The sequence below is a fragment of the Nicotiana tabacum genome, chromosome 1 (assembly GCF_000715075.1).
Source record: "Nicotiana tabacum cultivar K326 chromosome 1, ASM71507v2, whole genome shotgun sequence".
NCBI lineage: Eukaryota > Viridiplantae > Streptophyta > Magnoliopsida > Solanales > Solanaceae > Nicotiana > Nicotiana tabacum.
Genome location: NC_134080.1, coordinates 210,328,453 through 210,352,569, shown reverse-complemented (window position 1 = coordinate 210,352,569; position 24,117 = coordinate 210,328,453). Strand labels below are relative to the sequence as shown.

Sequence of the window (24,117 nt, the reverse complement as noted above, 5' to 3'; positions counted from 1 at the left end):
CTTTGGATATCTACAATGTCTGACTTTAGAATATCTAACAAGGAAAGAAATACAGAAGGGCAAATGTTTAAAAGCTAGAATAGAAAGAGACTCCTCGGTATGCGGATGCGGCAGATGTACCTTGAAGTCTCTAGAGCAGTAGCCTCGCTTCACCGGTGATAGGACTGAGTTGCAGAACCTGGATCTGCATATGAAAAACATGCACAGAAGGGGCATGAGTACACCACAACGATACTCAGTATGTGCCAAGCCTAACCTCAGTCGGGTAGTGACGAGAAAGGTCAGGGCCCTACTGAGATAAAATAAAGAATATAAGACATGATAGTATAAGATAAGCAGTACAATTGAAAACTAACGATAAGAATTTAATATAGGAAAATAAGGAATTCACTAACTGAAAATAGAGGCAAAAACAACCACAAGGAAATAACCGGGGATCTCTCAGTATCCCGAGGATCTCTTAGTACACTCAATATATATGCCAGGGATCTCTTGGTATCCCGAGGATCTCTCGGTATTCTCAATATATGCTAGGGATCTCTTGGTGTTCAATGGCACACGTGATTCCAGGTTTCATCTAAGGACTTATTGTGACAAGCTTATCAAAGAGGGAAAGATGAAAAGATCCAGATGAAACTCTTTATGAGGAGTCTTACTGGGGATGCTTTGTCTTGGTATATAAGCCAGAATCCAAAGAAATGGCCCAATTGGGTAAGTATGGTGTTGGATTTCATAGACCGGTTAAGGTTCAACACAGAAAACGCACCGGATGTTTTCTACATTCAGAATTTTAAGAAGAAACCTACTGAAATTTTCCGTGAATACGCTACTCGTTGGAGGTCAGAAGCAGCCAAAGTCGGGCCCTCTTTGGACGAAGAACAGATGAATAAATTCTTCGTCAAGGCACAGGATCCACAATATTATGAGAGGTTGATGGTTATCGAAAATTGCAAATTCACTAACATCATTAAACTCGGAGAAAGAATCGAGGAAGGAATCAAGAGCGGTATGGTAATAAATTTTGAGGCACTACAGGCCACAAATAAAGCATTACAATCAGGTGGCATATCAAAGAAGAAAGAGGTTGGAACAGTAATGGTGGCTCAAGGCCCAAAATCTCCATTTATCTATCAAACACCTCCACCCACATATCAAACACCTCCACCCACATGCCAAGCATCACCGCCTATATATCAACCTTCATCTCCCAGATATTCCCAACCAACCACTGTCCATCACACCTATAACTCCCAACCATCCCATTTCCAATCACCTCCAACCCGCCAAAGGTTTCCAAGACCAAGACCCAAATTTGACCGCAAGCCACCCAGACAATACATCACCATTGCTGAGCCCATCGACCAACCGTATGAAAGGTTGAAAGTCGTAGGTTACGTCACTCCTGTTCCTACTGCGGCATTAGAAAATCCATCCAATGGGTCAATCCAAACAAGACTTGTGCGTACCATTCCAGTATGAAAGGGCGCACCACTGCTGAGTGTCGAAAATTGAAGGATAAAATCCAGACACTAATTGATAACAAGGTCATACAAGCAAAGGAAGTCGCACCTAATGTCCGCAACAATCCCCTCCCTGATCATAGAGGTGATGGTGTACATGTGATAGAGACAAATGAAGAATGAGACCTTGAAAGGTCGATCGAGCTTATTCGAGAAGGCGATGACTTTAAGGTTGCGGTCATACTTACTCCTATTGTGGTTCAGACCCAGTTACCAATCGAGGTTGAGGTAACTACATCAGTTCCATTCGAGGTAGAGGTGGCTCCGCCTGCAGCCATCCCCGCTTCATTTGAAATAGAAGTGGTCACTCCTTTCACCGTAACAGTATTAACCCTACCTCCATTCAACTCAAAAGCAATACTATGGGATTATATTGCTGAGGCTCGGTGAAAAGGGAAGGTCAAGAGTCTATACACTGGAACATTTGGGAGGATCAAATAAGGATGCCACTACTAGGCAGCCTATCATTGAGACTGGGCTAGATGACCTGTGGAGGAAAGTACAAGCAAGGGAGTATTCTGTTGTTAACCATCTGAACAAAGTTCCTACTCAGATATCTATCCTGTCACTATTGCAGAATTCAGAGGCACACAAGAATGCTTTAATGAAAGTGTTGAGCGAGGCTTATGTACCCAATAACATCACCGACGGAGAAATGGCCAATATGGTTGGGCAAGTACTGGAAAGTCATATGATCATCTTCTATATATCTTTCGTTTTAGAGATTATTATACTTAGCTAAGATTTATCTCTTCACTTTCTTTGATTGATTTATTCAAAAAGGTTTCAATATCTTTTGAGACAAAAATTAACCAAGGTGAAGTATAATATATATATATATATATATTATATGTAATCATCCAACACAATGATAAAGTGTCATGATTTTAAGGTACTATATGATTGACCAAGCAACTTCATTGTCGTAAATGAAGTTATTGAATGTACGTCCTCTAACATGAAACGTGATAATGATAAAAAGGGAATGACTTATTAATTAGCTTTGCTTTTCTGCCGACAGAAGATGTGGATCTAGTTTGTAATCTATGGGTTCACATTTAGTGACTACTGTCCACACTATTAGCTTATTTGACCAAGTTTCTAAAATAAGCTTATTTTGAAGTTCACACTATTAGCTTATTTGACCAGGTTTCTAAAATAAGCTTATTTTGAAGAGTGATTTTCTCAAAATTACTTTTGAAATAAGTATTTTTGATGAGAAACAATTTGTATTTGTTAATTTGAAAGTACTTTAATAGTAATTATTGTTTGGTCAAACTTTTAAAAATTGTTTCTAGGTGTATTGTCTCAAAGCTTTTCAAAAAAGTGAAGTGTAGTAAACGACCAAGACGCAACTACCTCAAGAATGGACTTATTGAATATTGATGGGTAACATTTAATTGGGAAGAAACTAATAAGGGCAGACAAAAGTTGAATAAGACGAATGAATATTCTATCGTCAAATAATATATATATATATTTTTTTGTGAAAAGATACAAATAACGTTTGGTTTTCTGCTATGTTATGGATCCTGAACTTACAGTTATAAGTTCAAAAGTTAAGGACACTTGATCTATATCATATCATTTTATATTAAAAGTACGAAGGTCCTTAGCTAAATGTCGTTCGCCTTTTTTATCCTTTAAAAATTAATTTTACATCGAATAAAATTGTCACTTACTTATCGTCCTAATATTTAAGACTTTTATATCAACCAAAATTCTATTTATTATATCTTTTCTAATTTAAACTCCGAAAATACTAAATTTAAAAATTATTGAAGATTTTATCTTATATAAATTATTCACTTTAATTATGACACAACTATAACTATTAGGGTTGTGCATGGATCAGATCGGATTTAGCACATTTTGAATTCGAATTTCCGATTTCGGATTCTATAAAATGCAATCCATTCGAATTAATATCGGACTGAATCGGATTTTAAAGTTTGGATCGGATCATTATTTCAGATTTTAGATCGGATTATGCGTATTATTAAGGCAATTGCTAATCTAATCGTCTAGTGCATCTACCTTATCTGCTTCTTCTATGTTCTGTGCTACAAACATCACTTTGCTTTTCATCCCTTTTATAAGCATTACACCTCTAAGAAAATATTCCTATGGAAGTTCAAGTTGTTATTCCTCAAAGTTACAAGCTCATATGTATATTTTCTTTGTAAAAGAAGCAATACAGCAAGAAAAATTCATGTTTCTGCAATTATGAGGGTACTATGGTGCCAATATAACTAAATGCAGCTATTGTAAAGGTAATAACTTGGAGAAAGTTGCAAAAGGAAGTACTAATTATTCGAAATTAAAGCTTAGTATTTATATACACCTAAATAATTTCGGATTTCGGATCGGATATGGTTAAAATTATACCAATTTGAATCCGATCCAAATATCCGAAATTTTAATAAATATAATCTAAAATCCGAAATTGAGCAGATTGGTTCGGATTTTGAATATCCGATCCAAATGAACAGTCTTAATAACTATAATCTTTTTCTAATATTTAGGGAAAAAGGGAATAGAAGATGACACGACCCAAACCGATGAACCGTAATAGGTGCCTGAGTCCTACCTGTCAAACACCCCTAAGCATGTGTCTAAGATATGAACCTGAATAACATCTGCTGAATTAAGAAAATAACATACATGAAGGAAACCTGCCAACAAGGCATATGTACGTATATATGCAGAATACAATGGGTGAGCCGGCAAGGCTGCTATAGACAACTATACATCCAAAATTGAAAGCCGACAAGGCCACATACAACCCAATTAGACATACTGTCTACAGACCTCTAATAGAAATATAACTGTATAAAGACGGGACTGAGCCACGTCATACCCATATATATATATATATATACACACACACACACACACAAATATATCGTACCAAAATCAAAAGCAGCTCCGGATCAAGTGGAGTACGTCAACTCTCGCTGATCAAGGATCTTAAGAAGTGGGGCTGTCAGCTTTCCTACCTGCACCTGCGGGCATGAAATGCAGGCCCCATGAAATAGGGTGTCAGTACGATAAATGTACTGAGTACGTAAGGCATGAAAATTAGTACGTAAAAGACGTAGATGAAACATGGAATAAGGAAACACATCTTTAAACCTGAATACTTTGTAAATTTTGAAACATTTATAACGTCATGCACACGCGTATAAATGTCGTGCTATGTATAGGTATGAATGTGCACAGTATCATCAAGCCACTGAGGGCATCCCATCATATCGTCTCGGCCAATGTGGGCAATATCATCAACATATACCAGCTGATGAGGTGGTGGTGCGTATATAACGCCATAACTTTTTTTCATATCCCATATACATATATTTACATATATACGCGTATATAACGTCATCTCGTCATAGGTCAGTGCACATGTATAAATGGGTGAAATGCATGAAAAATACGTAATAATCTCAACATTCCTTCTGGATAACCCTTTTCAACTGCGTATTATTCTGAGACTCATGAACAGAAGATAATAATAATTCTCATAGGGAATCAAGAATATAGACATCCCTAGTATTTCTATAAATAGAGTAATTTATAGAAACTGTGCGTTTGCTGATTTCTTCTGTATAATTTAGACCATGCCAAAAGAACGAAGGGATGACCTTAACATACCTGGAGTAGGGAAAACTACGTCTAACATTTCTTTACCTTCGTGGATTGAACTTAGAACCCCCAAAATCGGATTAAGCTTCTGCTTTTTTTTTGAAATTGTTGAACGAGATTAGCTTCTGCTTCTTCGAAATTCTTGAACGAAACTTCAAGTTTCTTGCTTGTTGAGGTACTGAACGAATTTCTTAAATTCTGTTCTTGAATTTTTCAAATCAAGAAAGAATGCATTCTTGCTTCTTGGAATGACTACATTACTTTGGTCTATTTTTGTTTCATAAAGAATTGTAACAAGACTTGTATAAGTCTTGTTTTGGATAATCATCCGTTCCCTTTTAAGCCTAGGTTGCCACCTAGGCATAAGTGATTACTTAGTCACTTTTTGATTGTGGCTCCTTGCCACGTGTTGGGAGATAATTTATAAAATTTTATCCATTTATTAGTTAATTGAGTAATGTCCCGTTATCCGGTAATTAATCAATTACCCGTATAATTAAGAATTATCTCAAATTATCTAAAAATACTACTCATTTTTAATATACTTTATATATATATATATATGTTATCACGGCCATATGGTACCTTGTATGGTACTAGTCCATAATTATCGGGTAGTATCCCTCGACCCATACTTTATCCCAAATTGGCCATTTTCAACGAAACTCGTTTTCTTTAATTCGTGTACCCTTTTATCCTTTATGACACTTATTTCTCGCTTGTTATAATTAGTGTAACTACACTAACCTCAAGATAATCTTATCCCCGAGACTATGTCGATTAACTGAAGACGAAACTTTTAACGTACGAAAACGCGAGATGTAACGGATGTGACCGAAAAATAGCCTAATTTAACGTTTTCAATTTTTCTTGCTACTACAACTACTTAATTTAGTTTGGCCAAAATCACTCAACCCGAACATTACATGTTTCTATTTCGTTTAAATTTTTGTTTTGTGAAAATAAATCATAATAACATTGTATATAATCAGCTACTAAGTTTTTTAGCATGATTCATGAAAGAGTTGTTCTTACCAACTAAAAGTATTTGGTTGACTTTTATATTTATTAAATTAGATTATATACTAGACAAAATAGTTATTCAACTATTTTCCTAATAAATACAAATACTTTTATTTACTAAATATTTATTTATTAGAATTATGATGTTCTAATATTAAGGACTTTAAAACTAATTAAGATAAACTATTAGTAAAACTTAAATACTAAGGGCTCTTAGAATCTTCTTAACATTATTCGTTCATTATCACAAATCTATATTTATATCTATTTATTTTATTAAATGTTATGAAGTTCCTAAGCAATATATTGTTCGCCTTTTTTACTCTTTCAAAATAGATTTCGCATTGAATAAAATTATTGTAAGTTATATTTTATAATATTTAAAATTTTAAAATCTATTAAAATTTATGTATTAATCATTCTTTATTTGAACTATGTATGAAATCCTATTATTTAGGATTTAAAAAAAAAACTTATGCAAATAAGTAATCAACATGTAAAACTTTCTCCAACAAAGTAAACCAATCCAATTAATAACATCTTTAAAATTTTATTAAACTTAAAAAAAAAAAGTTCTCGACAATAAATGATGCAACTTTTCATCTATTTCGACTTTCATATATAAACTTTCTATAGAATTTAATAATAATATAAATAGACATAAATTCATAGTAATACACTTGAACTCCTTTGATACTTGGATAATATTTTCTCTTCATCAGTTTTTATTTTCATAAGGCAGAACGTTGGAGGTCAATAAAAGACATTATTTAAATATTATTTATGTAGTTACATATTCATTAATGTAGGGTACATGCGCAACGCGCGTACCCTAAGACTAGTATTATATAATAATTTGAAGTCATCGTAAAAACTAAAAAGGGCAGCTCTATACACAAAGTATCTCGCTTTCATGCAGGGTCCGAAGAAGGATCGTACCCTACGCAGTGGCGGACGCATGTGGAAGCAAACGGGTTCAACTGAACCCGCTTCATAAAAATATAATATTGTGTATATGTATAAATTACGATTAAAGTTGCGTAAATTTTGTATAAATATTTTATTTGAACCCACTTGACAACTATTATTTTACGACTAAAGTTATGTACTTTTAAGATTGAACCCGCTTGCACAAAATCCTGGGTCCGTCACTGACCTTACGAGAATATGATATAAGCAATCTACTTTAATGCAAACATCAATGGTTGATTATACGTATCGAACTCTTGACCAAATAGATGACAACTTAACTTAAGATCATCATAAAAACTCAGACTTTAAATTATGAATTTGCCTCTCCTCGGCAGAAAATCATTGTACTAAGATAAAAAGATTGTGGAATTGGACTATGGACCAGCAAATGGCTGCTTTCACGTGTCACAGATAGGCCATAATACAATACCAGCCAGACAGCCAGAGATATATTTCCTTACGTGTAGAGAAAAACAATCAAACAAATAAAGACGAAGGACCCATTACAGCCATACATATGAATTCCGAGTATCGATAATTAAGGTGCGTACATTTTAAAGTCAGTAAAGGCGCCTATAACTTTATGTATATGAAGTCACCTCTCAAGTCATCAAAATCAACAGTTTCATTCACCTCTACAATATATATTGATAAGTCAATCCAACACCCATTGTGTTATTTCTTAACCAAAGGTTACAATAATGGCGTCTGTGATTGAGCAATGTCAAGTTGCGCCATCTCCCGGCAGTGCAGCTGAATTGACACTCCCTCTTACTTATTTTGATCATGGTTGGTTAGGTTTCCACCGTATGCGGCGGATTTTATTCTACAAGCTTCCTATTTCCAGACCCGATTTCGTCCAAACCATTATTCCGACGCTTAAAGATTCACTCTCCCTCACTCTCAAACATTATATACCCCTAGCTGGCAACGTTGCTTGTCCACAAGATTGGAGCGGTTATCCTGAGTTACGTTATATAACAGGAGATTCTGTATCTGTTATTTTTTCTGAGAGTGATATGGATTTCAATTATCTCGTTGGTAACCATCCCCGTGATGCTAACGATTTTTATCACTTTATTCCTCAGTTGGCGGAACCTAAGGATGCACCTGGGTTCCAATTAGCCCCGGTCTTAGCCATTCAAGTGACACTTTTTCCAAATCATGGCATATCCATAGGTTTCACGAATCATCACGTTGCTGGTGATGGAGCTACCATAGTAAAGTTCGTTAGGGCGTGGGCTTTGCTCAATAAATTCGATGGAGACGAACAATTCCTAGATAAAGAGTTCATTCCATTTTACGATAGGTCCGTAATCAAAGACCCCAATGGAGTAGGGATGTCTATATGGGATGAAATGAAGAAATATAAGCACATGATGACGATGTCTGACATTGTGACTCCTCCTGATAAGGTTCGAGGTACATTTATTATAACACGGAATGACATCGGGAAGCTCAAAAATTTAATATTGTCAAGAAGACCGAACCTAACTCATGTAACATCTTTCACAGTAACATGTGCTTATGTATGGACTTGTGTAATAAAATCAGAGGCCGCAATAGTGGAAGAGATAGACGAGAATGGAATGGAATTCTTCGGGTGTGCAGCAGATTGCAGAGCGCAGTTCAATCCACCACTTCCTCCATCTTATTTCGGGAATGCCCTAGTCGGGTACGTTGCAAGAACAAGACATGTGGACTTAGCAGGAAAAGAAGGTTTTATAATTGCTGCGGAATTAATTGGAGAAGCTATTCAGAAAAGAATGAAGGATGAGGAATGGATCTTGAGTGGTAGTTGGTTTAAAGAATTTGGCAAAGTAGATGAAAAACGGTCGGTTTCAGTTGCTGGATCACCAAAGCTTGACTTATATGCTGCTGATTTTGGTTGGGGTAGGGCTGAAAAATTAGAGTTCGTTTCTATTGACAGTGGTGATAGCATATCAATGTCCCTAAGTAAGTCCAAAGACTCAGATGGAGATTTAGAGATTGGTTTGTCTTTGTCCAAAACTCGAATGAATGCTTTTGCTGCTATGTTCACCCACGGGATTAGCTTTCTGTAGCAAGCCTGGTTAACTTTATATTTTTACCCCAAAATAGAGTTGCGTTTACTTTTTACTTCAACTTGTAGCTGCAATACTTGGATACTTTGGTACTAGTCAAGATAAAAGTTCTTTTTTGAAATGCGTGCCATTCGGTGTAGCGTCCAAATGTTACTTTCTTACTCATCTACTTCGTCATTCTTCCAATATTTGGAATATTTCAGTTCGTTTTTTTTTTTTTTATAATTCCCAATTTGTTTAAGACCATTCCACTCAGGGGCGGACCTACCTTAATGGTAGGGGTTACCGGACCGTTGGCCTGACAAAATTACTGTATATATATATTGTGTATATAGGTATATATGGAGTACCGTTATATATTTTTTTTGGTGTCCTAAAAATTACAACATGCTGCATGGTAGAGTTGGATGATTGAATTATTTAAGGCCCCTACTCGCATAGTTTGTCTTGGGATCGAAACCAACTGCTTTCAATGATTCTTATACTTAAGTAAACATCTTTTTAAATTCAATTATCATTTAATATTTGTATATAATAATCAACTTAATTTAATTAATGTTATTCTTTTTCAAGTCCCTCCCTCAATATCAAAAGCTTCAAATTGTAACTCCTATTTCTGCAAATAGAAAATTAAAAATCCTTCTCCCTTCCTTCAACAATTACTCCGATAAAGTAGCAGCATCTATCGATTCAGCGACGATGACTGAAAATTTGCACTTTTTGATAAGTTATCATAATCGTTATGTTTTTAAAAAGATACAACCCGGAATTTGTCGCTAGTAATTGGCATATCTAAAGATAGTGTGCCCCTGTTGCACTCAAATTTAAGGTTATTTAAATTTTACACTTTTGAAAGCTTAATGGGTTCAAGATAGTACTTGTTTGACTACTTGAGGTCTTTGCTATTTTATATACATTTGCTGATTTTTCCTCCTCGTTTTCCATATATATATTCCTTCGCCATAATTATGTTGAATTGATCTACTTCTAAGGAGCATTATACAATTGCTTAATATTTCATGCAAGATAAATGGATTATAGAGTCTACACTCCCTCGTGTGATAAACTTCATTAATTTTGTACTCTGGATTTCCACTTATACCTTTATTTGGGGTTGGATCAAACCATTGAGATAGAAAGAGTACAACTTTGTTTTTTTGACGAATCAAAATACTCTAGTTTTAAAATTTTGTGCAACACACCATAAAAATCAATATCCCTATCCTGATTATCATCGATACCTTTCACCACATTCCAATATTAATAATGAATATCTTCTTCTTAGACAATTTTTTTGTATGAAACTTGTATCCATTAAAAAGTACTTAGGTTCCCAGTCATCTAAAAATTGATCACTCATACCGTTATTTGAATGATGGACCTATATAGAGTTAAAGAAAGATGAAAATACAAATTAATTAACACTTAAAAAATCTCTGAATCATTCTAAATATCTTGGATAAACAGTGTTATGGCAAAACTGACTCACAAAATAACCGTTTGACACATTTACAAATTTCATTAGTTAAGTATATGGATGGATAATGCATATAAGTAAATAATATAATTTAAACTTACTTATAATATGATTGAACTTCCGGAAAATTCAACAATATATGTGGTGTAATTAACCTTTTCACCATATCAATCAAATATTGTTTACACAGGTTTTTGAATCACTATCTGGTTGATTAAATATGGATATAAGTCGTGCCAAAGGATCTATCTCATCTTTGGCATCATGCCTATTTGGCTTATTTTTCAAAAATATGGCAGTTGAATCTCGAAATTAGGTCACGATCCAAGTTCTACTTCGTGAACCGTCGTGACGGCTGTCACACCTCCTTTTTACCGCCCCGCGAGGGGTGAAGGGAGTTTTTTCCAATTAAAGGACGATCGAAACGGGATTTATTTATTTATTTTAGAGTCGCCACTTGGGAGATTTAGGGTGTCCCAAGTCACCAATTTTAATCCCGAATCGAGGAAGAGAATGACTCTGTATTACAGTCCGCGAACCAGAAATCCGGATAAGGAATTCTGTTAACCCGGGAGAAGGTATTAGGCATTCCCGAATTCCGTGGTTTTAGCACGGTCGCTCAATTGTCATATTTGGCTCATTTATCTGATTTTTAAACAATTAAGAACTTATATGCAAATTTAACTTTTAAAACCGCTTTTATCATTATTTATTTTATACAAAATTGCAACGTCGTGAAAACGCATCTCGAACCACGCCACAACCAGTGCACACGTGATTTGTTGATGCATTTTGACTTCGTCAAGATCGTGATTTGGGTTACATAAATGTACACCCGTATTTAAGAAAATAACCTTATTAAATATGCGCCAAAATACTACGCGTTATGATACTATTAGGTAGGACTGTGAATTTTACTAAATCGCCCATCTCGGAATCTAGGTATTTTCTTATATTAAAATAAATAAATAAATAAATAAGATTGGAGGACTGCAAATTTTTTTGTATTATTTATATTTATTTATTTTTTAGCGAGATCCTCCCTTATTTTATGAATACCCCTTAATGATTACATCTTTATTATTACTAAGTTTGTCTATAATTATGAAGTCAATCTCTACATACTTAAAGATAACATATTACTAATTTAAAACAAATATTTATGGAAAGTAATATTACTAAAATTATAATTACAAACAACATGGAATTGTCAAAAAAAAAAAATTAATTATCCCATAGTTGGATTAAAATTCATATTGTTAGTATGACTTAAGCTTATTGAAATTAATTATTTACAAATACTGAAAATTGAAAAAAAAACTTGATTACTAAACCATATTTCTAAAAATTAAACAATTTAACCTTAACTAACCTTGTTTTAATTCACATCATGTCCTAATACTTGATTCGCAAACTAATTCATGTTTTAATTGAAATTAACTACATGATTCCGATTAACTTAACGTTGACAAAAAACCTTATGAATAAGGAACTTAGTCAATTTTTGCCAAACTGATTCAATAACGCCATTTTTACGTTATTTCTTCTATTTTTTTTATTATTAAACAGTTTTAATTAGTAATCAGGCTTAAATATATTTCCTAATAATCCGGTTAAGGCGTTATTTAATATATCGCTATAACATGCCTAGTTATGCCAAATGACAGTGATTTACAGAATAATAATACATGAATAATCTAAATACAATACAAAAAATTAAAATTAAATTAAAAATTTAACACTCCATTCTTCATTTTAGCTTACAAAATGCCAAAATTACAGTTGTGTACCTGATATTGTCAATATAAGAAGAAGAAAATCAGCAACGTAATACGTAACACAGCAACAACAACAATAACCAGCAATAACCAGTCAGCGAAAACCCCAGTGACAGATTTGAAAAAAATTCAAAATAAAATCCAGGAATGCCGAAAAAAACGGACAGAAACTAAGGGAAATTTTCAGATTTTTTAAAAGCTAGTTAATCTTCAACCCTTAATTTCTACACCTGTATACCAGAATATTTATCAGGTGTGTACTACTCTCTCTTCTAATTTTCAACTTTTTTTTATTTATTTATTTTTATTTTTCTTTGTATGTTTTTTCTTTTCTTGAGAGTTTCAATATTTTTTCGGAATAAATGTTCAGCTCTTTTTTCTCTCTCTAATCTGTTCTCTCTCTATTCTCTGTCTGTCCTCTTTAAAATCTGATTCAGCCTCCTATATATCACATCCCCAAACCCTTTAATTAATTAATAAAACACCCATTTTCTCTTACCAAACCCATTATCTTCCCACTCATCCCCATTTTAATCCCACTAAATTAAACAAATATATCAACCCCACCCCATTACATTTTGTCCCCCATGCTTATCATAAACAATTATATCAAACCCCACCCCATTACACTTTGTTCCCCATGCTTAATTACTTTAATATTATCTTAATTTTAATGGAAAGAACATTCAAAATAAATAATTATTCAGAAATTAACTTCCAAAAATACCCCTCTGCCCTTACTGAAATTACCAAACTACCCCTGGACGTACTGCAAATTACCAAACTACCCTCATCAGCTATAACCAATCAATTAATCATACTCAACCAAAATATAGCCAATATGACCAATTTCTACACAAATTCAAACAACAAATCACATGAACATGATTTCTTCAACATTTCAACAACAAATCACATGAACACAAATTGAACAACAAAGAACAACTAAAATTTGATTGAACAATATTTTTAGCAACAAACAAACCTATTTTCAGATTCAACAACAACAACAACAAACAAGTATATTCAGATTTCTAAATTCAACAATATTGAACTTAAAATCAACTCTAACAACATTACAACCAACAATTCCTATATTAAACTTTAAATAAGATTATGAGACAAATTCAAGAAATAATCACAAATGGTAAACAAGAAATCAAGCTATACAAATTTCGGATTCAAGAACAATCAAACAAAGTATGAACATGAATTAAATCTATTTTAAACAACAACATGATGGATTCAAACGATTAAACCAACATATTTCCCTATTACAACTAAATTCTTTTAGACCAATAACAAGATCGACGAAGAAACAATTATGAACTTAAACTTGAACTTAACAATATTAACAATTTCTAAAAATACATAAAACACATGAAACAAATTGAAGAAACAATTAATTAAACTTCAATTTGTATCTCACCAACATTAAACTAACAACTTTTACCTAAACAATAAAACAAACATGAAATAAACATGACAACCCACTAATTAAATTTCCATTTGAAATCTGAAAATTAATTCAATCAAAACACATGAACAAACTAAAAATTAATTCAAACGATAGACATGAAGAAAGCAAGGATCGAACATTTATCAACTTTTACTTCGAAAAATATAAAAACGAAATAAACTCAAAACCAACTAATCGGTTCAAAACAACGACGAAGCACGAAGAAGATGAAGGAGTATGAAGCAGAAACCTGAAGCATACGTAGCTGGCCAACGCAGCATCAATGCTTGCTCGTCCATGGCGGACCACTGCAGTATGGTCGACGGACTGCTGTACGAGCTGAAGCGGCAGTGAAGCAGCAGCGGCGGGGAGCTGGACGCGGCATAAGCAGAAACGTGAAACCGAAGCAGTTGGTCGACGCAACTGTGCGTACTTGTCCATGGCGATGAGGGAGCTTCGAAGACGATGAAGTGATCGTTCATGGCGGTGTCAAACATGGAGCTCGACGAAGAAGGCAGCCATGGGAGCTCGAGCTCGACGACGAGTTCGAATGTACAGCAACCTCGGGTAGTAACTCGAATTGGCTTAGTCGAACTCTATTTGTTATTCCATTTCTTTTCCGATTTCTGACCAAAGACCTCTCCAGATCTTCGTTCTTCTCCCCACCGTTTCTATCTGTGTGTGCGTATGGGTGTTATTGGTGGTTGAATTTCGAGCAGCTAGGTTGGAATCTGGCGGCAGATTTCTGGTGTTAGGGAGATGGTGTCTGGCGACCTGCGGCTTGAGGTCGTTTGTGGGGTGCTGTTGCCGTTTGTTTTCTAGGGGTAGGGTTCTTTTTTTTTTTTTTTTTGATTTTGTGAAGATGGATAAGAAAGGTTAGGGGCGTGGATGGGTTTTTGGTTTTAATGGCGGACGGGGGGGTCGACTTGGGTGTGAAGGAGAAGACGATGGAGGCTCGGGCAGCCATTGGAGGGGGCTTGGGGAAGCTTGAAGGTGGTGAAGGAGAAGAGAGAAAAGGAAGGGGGGGAGGGCGGATGGATTTCTTGGCTTAGCTCTTAGGGTTTTTTTTTGTTTTGTTTTTTTTGTAAAATGTAAGATAATAGGATGTTGGGTTATGGACTGGGTCGACCCGGTTCGAAATGGACTGGGTCGTTTGGGAAGATTGGGCCATTTTTTGGGCCTGTGGCTTGAAATCGAAGAAGAGACCCAATTCCGACTTTCTTTATATTTTCGCTCTCTTTTCTTCTTTTATTTCTCTAAAACTAAATTATAAAAATACTTAAATTATTATTAAGAACTAAATTAAGTTATAAAAGCACAAATTAACTCCAAATAACAATTAACGCACAATTAAGTAATAATTAAGCATAAAATTGTATATTTGGACATTAAATGCTAAAAATGCAAACGATGCCTATTTTTGTAATTTTTTAATTTTTTGTAAAACAAACTTAATTACTAATAATTGTAGGATTAAATCCTAAATGCAAATGCGACATATATTTTTTTTTTATTAATTTAACAAATAAACATGCACAGATAAAAATAATTATACAAAAATACCACAAAAATACAAAAATTGTATACAAAGGAAAATTGTTTTATTTTGAATTTTTTGGGAGTGATTCTCATATAGGGCAAAATCACGTGCTCACAGCTGCCCCTCTTTGTCCGAAAACACGAAGGGTTTTCGTGCAAAGATAAAGTTAGCGAATACGAGTGATTTTTGCCCGTTCGAGTACTCCGTGTGAAGCATTTTTTTTTTGAAAGATTTTGACCGAACCTTTGCTTCAGAGGTTTCCTACATATCCTGGGCTGAACAGGAATCAGGTCAATGTAGTTCGGGAAATCTTGGTAGCTGGGACTACCATGGGACTGCAATGTTACTGCTGTTGCATGCTACTTTTACTGTTTGCTGACCTCCTTATTACACCATGCTTAAAAAAATAAGAAGCTAGACTAAGCTAAAAATTACAGAATCTTATCTGTCTTCCCCCTTGCTCCGGTTGCCTTGCTTTTTGTCAGCTTGTGTTTCTTCTGGTGCCTTTCTACCAAGATTTTTGGCCCTTCGCTTTTCTGAATACTAGTTTTCATCATTTTGTTCGGTTCGCTGGGGACAGGGCTTTCTTCATTAAGCTTTTTGGCGGTTCCTCTGGGGATACGATTCTCTTCATCAGATTTGTTATGCTGGGCATGATTTAATGTTCACATGCCATTTTTCAAGACGCGTCTTTTCTTTCTTTTGACTCATGCGCTTGAATTTGCGCTGGGACTTCTTGTTGCCACCATCTACCTTCCGGTGCTGGGATTTTTGTTGTTTCCTGCTGGGGATTATTGTTGTAACCTTCTGCCTTCCGGTGGGGTTACTGACTTCAAAATCTGCAGTATAAGACTGAAAAGTATTCCTCTCGTTATACAGGTGGGCGCCTGAATGCAACAATATGAAATGTATTCCCTCGTTATACTGGTGGGCGACCTAGGACATGAAATGAATATGTATACCCACATTATACTGGTGGGTGACCTAGAAATGAAAAACTGAAATGTATGCCCGCATTGGGCGACCTAGAACATGAAATGAAAAGAGAAATGCATACCCGCATTATACTGGTGGGCGACCTAGAACATGAAATGAAAAGAGAAATGCATACCCGCATTATACTGGTGGGCGACCTAGAACATGAAATGAAAAGAGAAATGCATACCCGCATTATACTGGTGGGCGACCTAGAACATGAAATGAAAAGAGAAATGCATACCCGCATTATACTGGTGGGCGACCTAGAACATGAAATGAAAACATAAATGCATACCCGCATTATACTGGTGGGCGACCTAGAACATGAAATGAAAACATAAATGCATACCCGCATTATACTGGTGGGCGACCTAGAACATGAAATGAAAACATAAATGCATACCCGCATTATACTGGTGGGCGACCTAGAACATGAAATGAAAAGACAAATGTATACCCGCATTATACTGGTGGGCGACCTAGAACATGAAATGAAAAGAGAAATGTATACCCGCATTATACTGGTGGGAGACCTAGAACATGAAATGAAAACATAAATGCATACCCGCATTATACTGGTGGGCGACTTAGAACATGAAATGAAAAGAGAAATGTATACCCGCATTATACTGGTGGGAGACCTAGAACATGAAATGAAAACATAAATGCATAGCCGCATTATACTGGTGGGAGACCTACAACATGAATTGAAAACATAAATGCATACCCGCATTATACTGGTGGGCGACCTAGAACATGAAATGAAAAGAGAAATGTATACCCGCATTATACTGGTGGGAGACCTAAAACATGAAATGAAAAGAGAAAAGCATACCCACATTATACTGGTGGGCGACCTAGAATATGAAATGAAAAGAGAAATGTATACCCGCATTATACTGGTGGGCGACCTAGAACATGAAATGAAAAGACAAATGTATTCCCACATTATACTGGTGGGCACCTAATTGGTAAAGAATAATTTGAATTTGTTTCCTCGATTCTCCGAGAAAATTTTCACTTGTGGCAGAAAATTTTCTGCCCCGATTCTGGCGATCTTTCTTATGGCATATCTTTAGGCCATCATCAACACTTTATTTTCCTGTTCAAATCAAAGAAAATTTAGTTAGTTTTTTTTTGAAATATGGCGAGTGGTCATGTCACTCCTGACGGGGATGATTGTTCCCTTTCCCTTATTCCTGTTCGGCGTTCTCAAAACTTGTTGGGGATGATGTTATTTGCTGGGGATAACATTCTGCTGGGGATGGTTTTTCCATTTATCCCTTCCCCATTTTGTATCTCAAAAATTTCTGGAGGTTATTTTGCCGAAGATGGATTTTCCTTTCTTCCCTTCCCATTCTGTGTTGTCCGACCACCTCGGAGCTTGGTCGATATTCGGTCGGAGTCCTCTGGGGATCGTCTTGGAACTTGGCCCACAATTTCCTCAACATGTTTTTTTTCCGGCTCTTCCCCGTACTTTCCTTGCCATTTTAGGACAATATTATTCGGCCTGGCAACCAACGTCTTTTGTCTTATTGCCTTGTCTCTGGCCTGCCCTTTTTGTAACATTTTGGCAACTGGTAGTAAGCTCTGAAAGACCTTCCTTAAAACATAAATTTCTAGAAAAATTCTTTTAAACAAAGAAATGAAAAGATAGAAAAAAAAAGAAAATCCTTCTGAACAAATGATGGGGAAAAAAATGAACTTATATGGGTGATATAACCGATTCCAACGATCATGTTGTGCATTCCGGATTAATCAACCCAGTCTATTTGTGTCGATCAATCTTTCTGATGTCTTCACTTGCTGGGGATAAATAGGTGCCCAATTCTTCGCAAAATGCGGATCCTTTCCGCCAATCTATCTTGTCGCCTCATAGTGCCCTTCGCGGGGTTTTCACTAACAAGGCTCTCTCATTTCTCACAACTCCCGTCGTCTTATGGTGACTGTGAAGGTTTTCACCGATAAGACTCTCTCATTTTGTATTTCTCAGCTTACGTCGCCTTATGGCGCCTGTGAAGGTTTTCGCCGATAAGACTCTCTCATCTTATTTTCTCAGCTTGGGATTGGAGTGTTGCCGATAAGATTTTTCTCTGCTGGGAATTCTTATGGCTATCAATTATTTCAACTCATGATCCTCATTCAGTCGAGGACCGGCGTTTTATTCTTGGTTTTCATTTGCCTGTCTTAACACCTCTCGGATACTGATCGGGAGGTCTTTTTTGGACATCAATATAGGTTTTTAGAAGAAAAGGATATAAAATTCAAAATAACTTTGATGGGTAAAGTATTACAACTCTTGGAATCAAACTTTTTTTTTTCAAAATTTAGAAACATAATTTCTGCCCCAGTTTTCTTGCTTGAGGATTTTTCTTTTGATTTTTTTTTTCCTTTTTTTTGTTACCTTATGACCGAGCCGTGAGGCGCCTACGTATCCTCTTTGAGGAATCAGGTCGAACGTAGTTCACTGACTCCTTTGTTTTCTTGCGACCCTCAATTTTTTCTTTCATATATTTTCATATTTTCATTAATGATTCCAAGAGAGGGGTATAAAAAGATAAGTATGGCTCAAAGGGGTAAAGCAAAGGTTAAAAAGTGTTTGGATAGAAGAAAGAATTGCCTCCGTCATTTCATTATCCGATAAGCACTAAATACAAACAAACAAATAAACAACAAAAGAAATTACACATAATATCTTTTGACTGCATCAGAATTGATAGCCATGTCGACGCATCTTCCTTCGACATCTGTCAGACGTAAAGCGCCGTTGGATAATACTCTGGTCACAATATACGGCCCTTGCCAATTCGGGGCAAACTTGCCTTTTGCTTCAATCTGATGTGGGAGGATCCGTTTCAATACTTGTTGCCCTACTTCAAATTTCCTGGGGCGCACCTTCTTATTGTATGCTCTTACCATTCTCTTCTGATATAACTGGCCATGACATACTGCTGCCAATCTTTTTTCATCCATTAAACTCAGCTGCTCTAGTCAGGCTTTGACCCATTCATCATCGTCAATCCCGGCCTCAGCGATAATTCGAAGGGATGGAATTTCAACTTCTGCTGGTATTACTGCTTCAGTTCCGTATACCAACAAATAAGGAGTCGCACCTATTGAAGTACGCACAGTAGTGCGGTATCCTAACAACGCAAATGGTAGCTTTTCATGCCATTGTCTGGATCCTTCAATCATTTTCCTCAATATCTTCTTTATATTTTTGTTGGCTGCCTCAACTGCTCCATTCGCCTTGGGCCGATACGGGGTGGAATTACGGTGTGTAATCTTAAACTGTTCACAGACTTCTCTCATCAAGTTGCTGTTAAGATTAGCACCATTGTCCGTGATTATTATTTTTGGGATCCCAAATCTACAAATGATATGTGAATGGACAAAATCCACCACTGCCTTCTTGGTTACAGACTTGAAAGTTTTGGCTTCAACCCACTTAGTGAAATAATCGATGGCTACTAGAATGAACCTGTGACCGTTCGAAGCTGCCGGCTCGATAGGCCCAATGACATCCATGCCCCATGCCACAAATGGCCGTGGTGCTGACATTGTGTGCAATTCCGTTGGTGGAGAATGAATCAGATCTCCGTGTATCTGACACTGATGGCATTTTCGTACGAAACTGATACAATCATGATCCATAGTGAGCCAATAATATCCCGATCGCAGAATTTTCTTTGCCAACACATATCTGCTCATATGGGCCCCACAGACTCCAGCATGTACCTCTGTCATCACTATCGTGGCTTGACATGCATCAATACATCTCTGCAATCCCAGATCTGGGGTTCTTTTGTACAACATTCCTCCACTGAGGAAAAATCCATTTGCCAGTCGTCGAATGGCTCTCTTTTGATCTCCGGTTGCCTGCTCCGGGTATATCCCCATCCTGAGGTATTCCTTGACATCATAAAACCATGGCTCGCCATCCATTTCTTCTTCTATTATGTTGCAGTAGGCATGCTGATCACGAACCTGAATATACAATGGGTCAACATAGATTTTGTCTGGGTGGTGCAACATCGATGATAAAGTGGCCAAAGCATCGACAACCTCATTGTGAACTCTCGGGATGTGTCTGAACTCCACTGATCGAAATCGCTTGCTCAAATCGTGCAAACATTGTCGATATGGTATAAGCTTCAAATCTCGTGTTTCCCATTCACCCTGGATCTGATGTACTAGGAGGTCCGAGTCTCCCAAGACCAAGACGTCCTGAACATCCATGTCTGCAGCCAATCGTAGGCCCAAAATGCATGCCTCATATTCAGCCATGTTGTTGGTACAATAGAAACGTAGCTGAGCTGTAACAGGATAGTGATGTCCTGTTTCTGAAATAAGTACTGCTCCTACTCCAACTCCTTTTGCATTCGCAGCCCCGTCAAAGAAAAGCTTCCACCCTGGTTCCTCATTCAGTTCTAAATCATCTATATGTATCACTTCTTCATCTGGAAAATACGTCCTCAAAGGCTCGTATTCTTCATCAATAGGATTCTCAGCCAAGTGATCGGCCAATGCTTGGGCTTTTATGGTCGTCCTCGTCACATAGACAATGTCGAACTCTGTGAGTAATATCTGCCATTTTGCCAATCTTCCTGTGGGCATAGGCTTCTGGAAAATATACTTTAATGGATCCAGGCGTGAAAAGGTAAGTAGTATGTGACGACAAATAATGCTTAAACTTCTGTGCTACCCAAGTTAGAGCACAACATGTCTTCTCAAGTTGAGTGTACTTATTCTCATAGACTGTAAAATTCTTGCTGAGATAATAGATGGCTTGCTCTTTTCTTCCTGTGATGTCATGTTGACCCAACACGCAACCAAACGAATGATCCAGGACCGTTAGATAAAGGATTAATGGCCTCCCTGACTCAGGTGGAACCAACACAGGTGGATTGGATAAATATCCTTTGATCTGGTCAAATGCCTCCTGACATTCTGCCGTCCATTCTATCGCGACATCTTTCCTCAGCAATCGAAAGATGGGTTCACAAGTCGTTGTGAGCTGAGCGATGAATCTGCTGATATAGTTCAACCTTCCCAACAGACTCATTACTTCTGTTTTGTTCCTCGGTGGCGGCAATTCCTGGATGGATTTGATCTTTGACGGATCCAACTCAATGCCTCGCCGACTGACGATAAATCCTAATAGCTTTCCAGATGGAACACCAAATGCACATTTGGCTGGGTTGAGCTTAATGTCATACCTTCGAAGTCTTTGGAAAAACTTCCTAAGGTCTGCTACGTGGTCTTCCTGACGCTTGGATTTGATGATCACATCATCTACGTACACTTTGATCTCTTTGTGTATCATATCATGGAACACAGTAGTCATTGCTCTCATGTACGTTGCCCCAGCGTTCTTCAAACCGAATGGCATTACCCGATAGCAATAAGTCCCCCATGGCGTAATGAAAGCTGTTTTCTCTGCATCTTCTTCATCCATCAGAATCTGATGATACCCGGCGTAGCAATCCACAAAGGAGCCGATTTCTCGTCTGGCGCAATTGTCTATCAAGATATGGATATTGGGCAATGGAAAGTTATCTTTTGGGATTGACCTGTTCAGATTGCGGTAGTCGACGCATACCCTGATCTTCCCATCTTTCTTTGGTACTGGCACCACATTAGCCAGCCAATCAGGATATCGAGTGACCCGAATAACCTTTGCTTGCAGCTGCTTGGTTACTTCTTCTTTAATCTTCACACTCATATCTGTCTTGAACTTCCTCAGTTTCTGCTTGACGGGAAGGCATGCCGGGTCAGTGGGCAATTTGTGAACCACTAGCTTGGTGCTTAAACATGGCATGTCATCATACGACCATGCAAAAACATCTTTAAACTCAATGAGTTCTTTGATTAATTCTTCCCTGATGCCAGGCTCAATGTGGATGCTGATTTTGGTTTCTCGGACATTATCCGCATCCCCTAGATTTACAGCCTCGGTGTCATTCAGATTAGGCTTGGGTTTCTCTTCAAATTGGCATAGTTCTCGATTTATTTCTTCGAAGGCTTTATCCTCATCATATTCAGACTCATCGTCATAATCGATCTCTTGTATCATTAAATCAGAGTCAGATTGATTTATTAGACTAGGTCGAAGATCCGTCGTGCATGCCATGTCATTAGAACCAGTAAAAAGAGAACTGTTCAGAAAGAGAAAAGAATAAAACAAAATTAAAATGAGACAAGAAAAAGAATTTTATTAAAAATGCGTGATAACAGGGTTCACACTTTTACAAGACAAAATGAGATTTGGATTACACCCTGAATAATCCGAAAAACAAGAAAGCAAAAGTCAAAGCCTACTACCAGGACTCTCCCCGAGTAGGAAGAGGAGTAACCGTCCAATTGTTGGTTTTGGCCTCAAGCCCCATAAACTGTATGTCTATTCCGCTGGAACCCTCTCCGACTTCTACCATATTGACATCAGTGAACAATCTTTCAAAGCTCTGATTCAGATCCCCATCAATCCCAATCAATGGCTTGAGAATTTTCGGGACCGGTGACCCTTTAGCGCTTTCTCTAACAAAAGATCTTGAGAGACGTGGCACAGGTTTGGGAAGAAATCAGACTTTCTTCTTCATTTTCCGCGCTCGCTTTACATCTGCCGCAGTCGGTTTGAACCCCAACCCAAAGGTCTCCAAATTCTTGGGCAAGGAAACAGGTTGAACAATTCCCTGAAGTTCAGCTCCCAAGCCTTTTCCTGGAACAAACCCATTACCCAGCATTTCTGAAACCATCATGACCGTTGCGGAAGCTACCCTAGGATGCTGAATGATTTCACCCTTGGGGATCTTGTTTGCCGACACTGCATCAAAAATCTGGTAGACCCAAGGACCTTTGTCATCTTTGGTCTCTATGAAGGGTACAATGGCGCCTCCTATGGTGCATGCAGTGTCCTCGCCGTGCAACACGACCTCTTGTCTATCCCACTCGAACTTGACCATCTGATGCAAGGTGGATGGCACTGCTTTGGCTGCATGGATCCACGGTCGTACCAACAGAAGGTTATAAGATACCGCAACATCTAATACCTGGAATTCCATGGTAAACTGGACTGGACCGATGGTCAACTCAAGTACAATATCCCCCACGGTGGCTGTTCCATTTCCGTCAAATCCTCGAACGCAAATGCTATTCTTGTGGATTCTTCCGTGGTCGATCTTCAACTGGTTCAGGGTGGATAATGGACAAATAATGGCACTTGAGCCATTATCCACCAATGCCCGAGTAACTGCCGAATCTTCACATTTGACAGTTAGGTAGAGAGCTTTATTATGCTCCGTGCCCTCCACTGGCAGATCATCATCTGAAAATGTTACCCTATTCACCTCGAAAATTTTGTTGGCAATCGTTTCCAGGTGATTTACAGAAATCTCGTTGGGCACATGAGCTTCATTCAGTATCTTCATCAGGGCCCGACGATGTTCATTCGAATAGATTAGTAATGATAGCAGCGAGATCTGGGCCGGTGTTTTCTTCAACTGTTCGACCACGGAGTAATCCTGCACTTTCATTTTCTTTAAGAATTCCTCAGCTTCTTCTTCTGACACAAGTTTCTTTGTTGCAGCTGGATTGGGTCTTCTCAACTCCGCTGGAGCAAAACACCGTCCTGATCGAGTTAGTCCCTGCGCCTCACAACTATTC

At 37.2% G+C, this 24,117-nt stretch overlaps 1 protein-coding gene and 1 long non-coding RNA gene across 3 annotated transcripts; one reads left to right on the top strand and one right to left on the bottom strand.

The window, feature by feature from the left end:
- Positions 1-4,158: 4,158 nt before the first annotated feature.
- LOC142162868 (uncharacterized) lies at positions 4,159-5,462 on the bottom strand. Of its 2 annotated transcripts, none has more exons than XR_012694355.1 (2): positions 5,175-5,462; positions 4,159-4,525 (listed from the first exon to the last, which is right to left on the bottom strand). It is a non-coding gene; the product is annotated as an uncharacterized LOC142162868 (long non-coding RNA). The 2 variants fall into 2 exon arrangements; XR_012694363.1 differs by having other exon boundaries at positions 5,211-5,462.
- Positions 5,463-7,679: 2,217 nt separating this feature from the next.
- Positions 7,680-9,344, top strand: LOC107799848 (phenolic glucoside malonyltransferase 1-like). Its single transcript, XM_016622990.2, has one exon. It carries the CDS (start codon positions 7,862-7,864, stop codon positions 9,221-9,223), a length of 1,362 nt encoding a protein of 453 aa, XP_016478476.2. The 5' UTR covers positions 7,680-7,861; the 3' UTR covers positions 9,224-9,344.
- The last annotated feature ends 14,773 nt before the right edge of the window (positions 9,345-24,117 follow it).

Excerpts from the sequence above, each read along its gene's own strand:
- LOC107799848 (XM_016622990.2), top strand. The coding sequence starts at position 7,862 with ATGGCGTCTGTGATTGAGCAATGTCAAGTTGCGCCATCTCCCGGCAGT.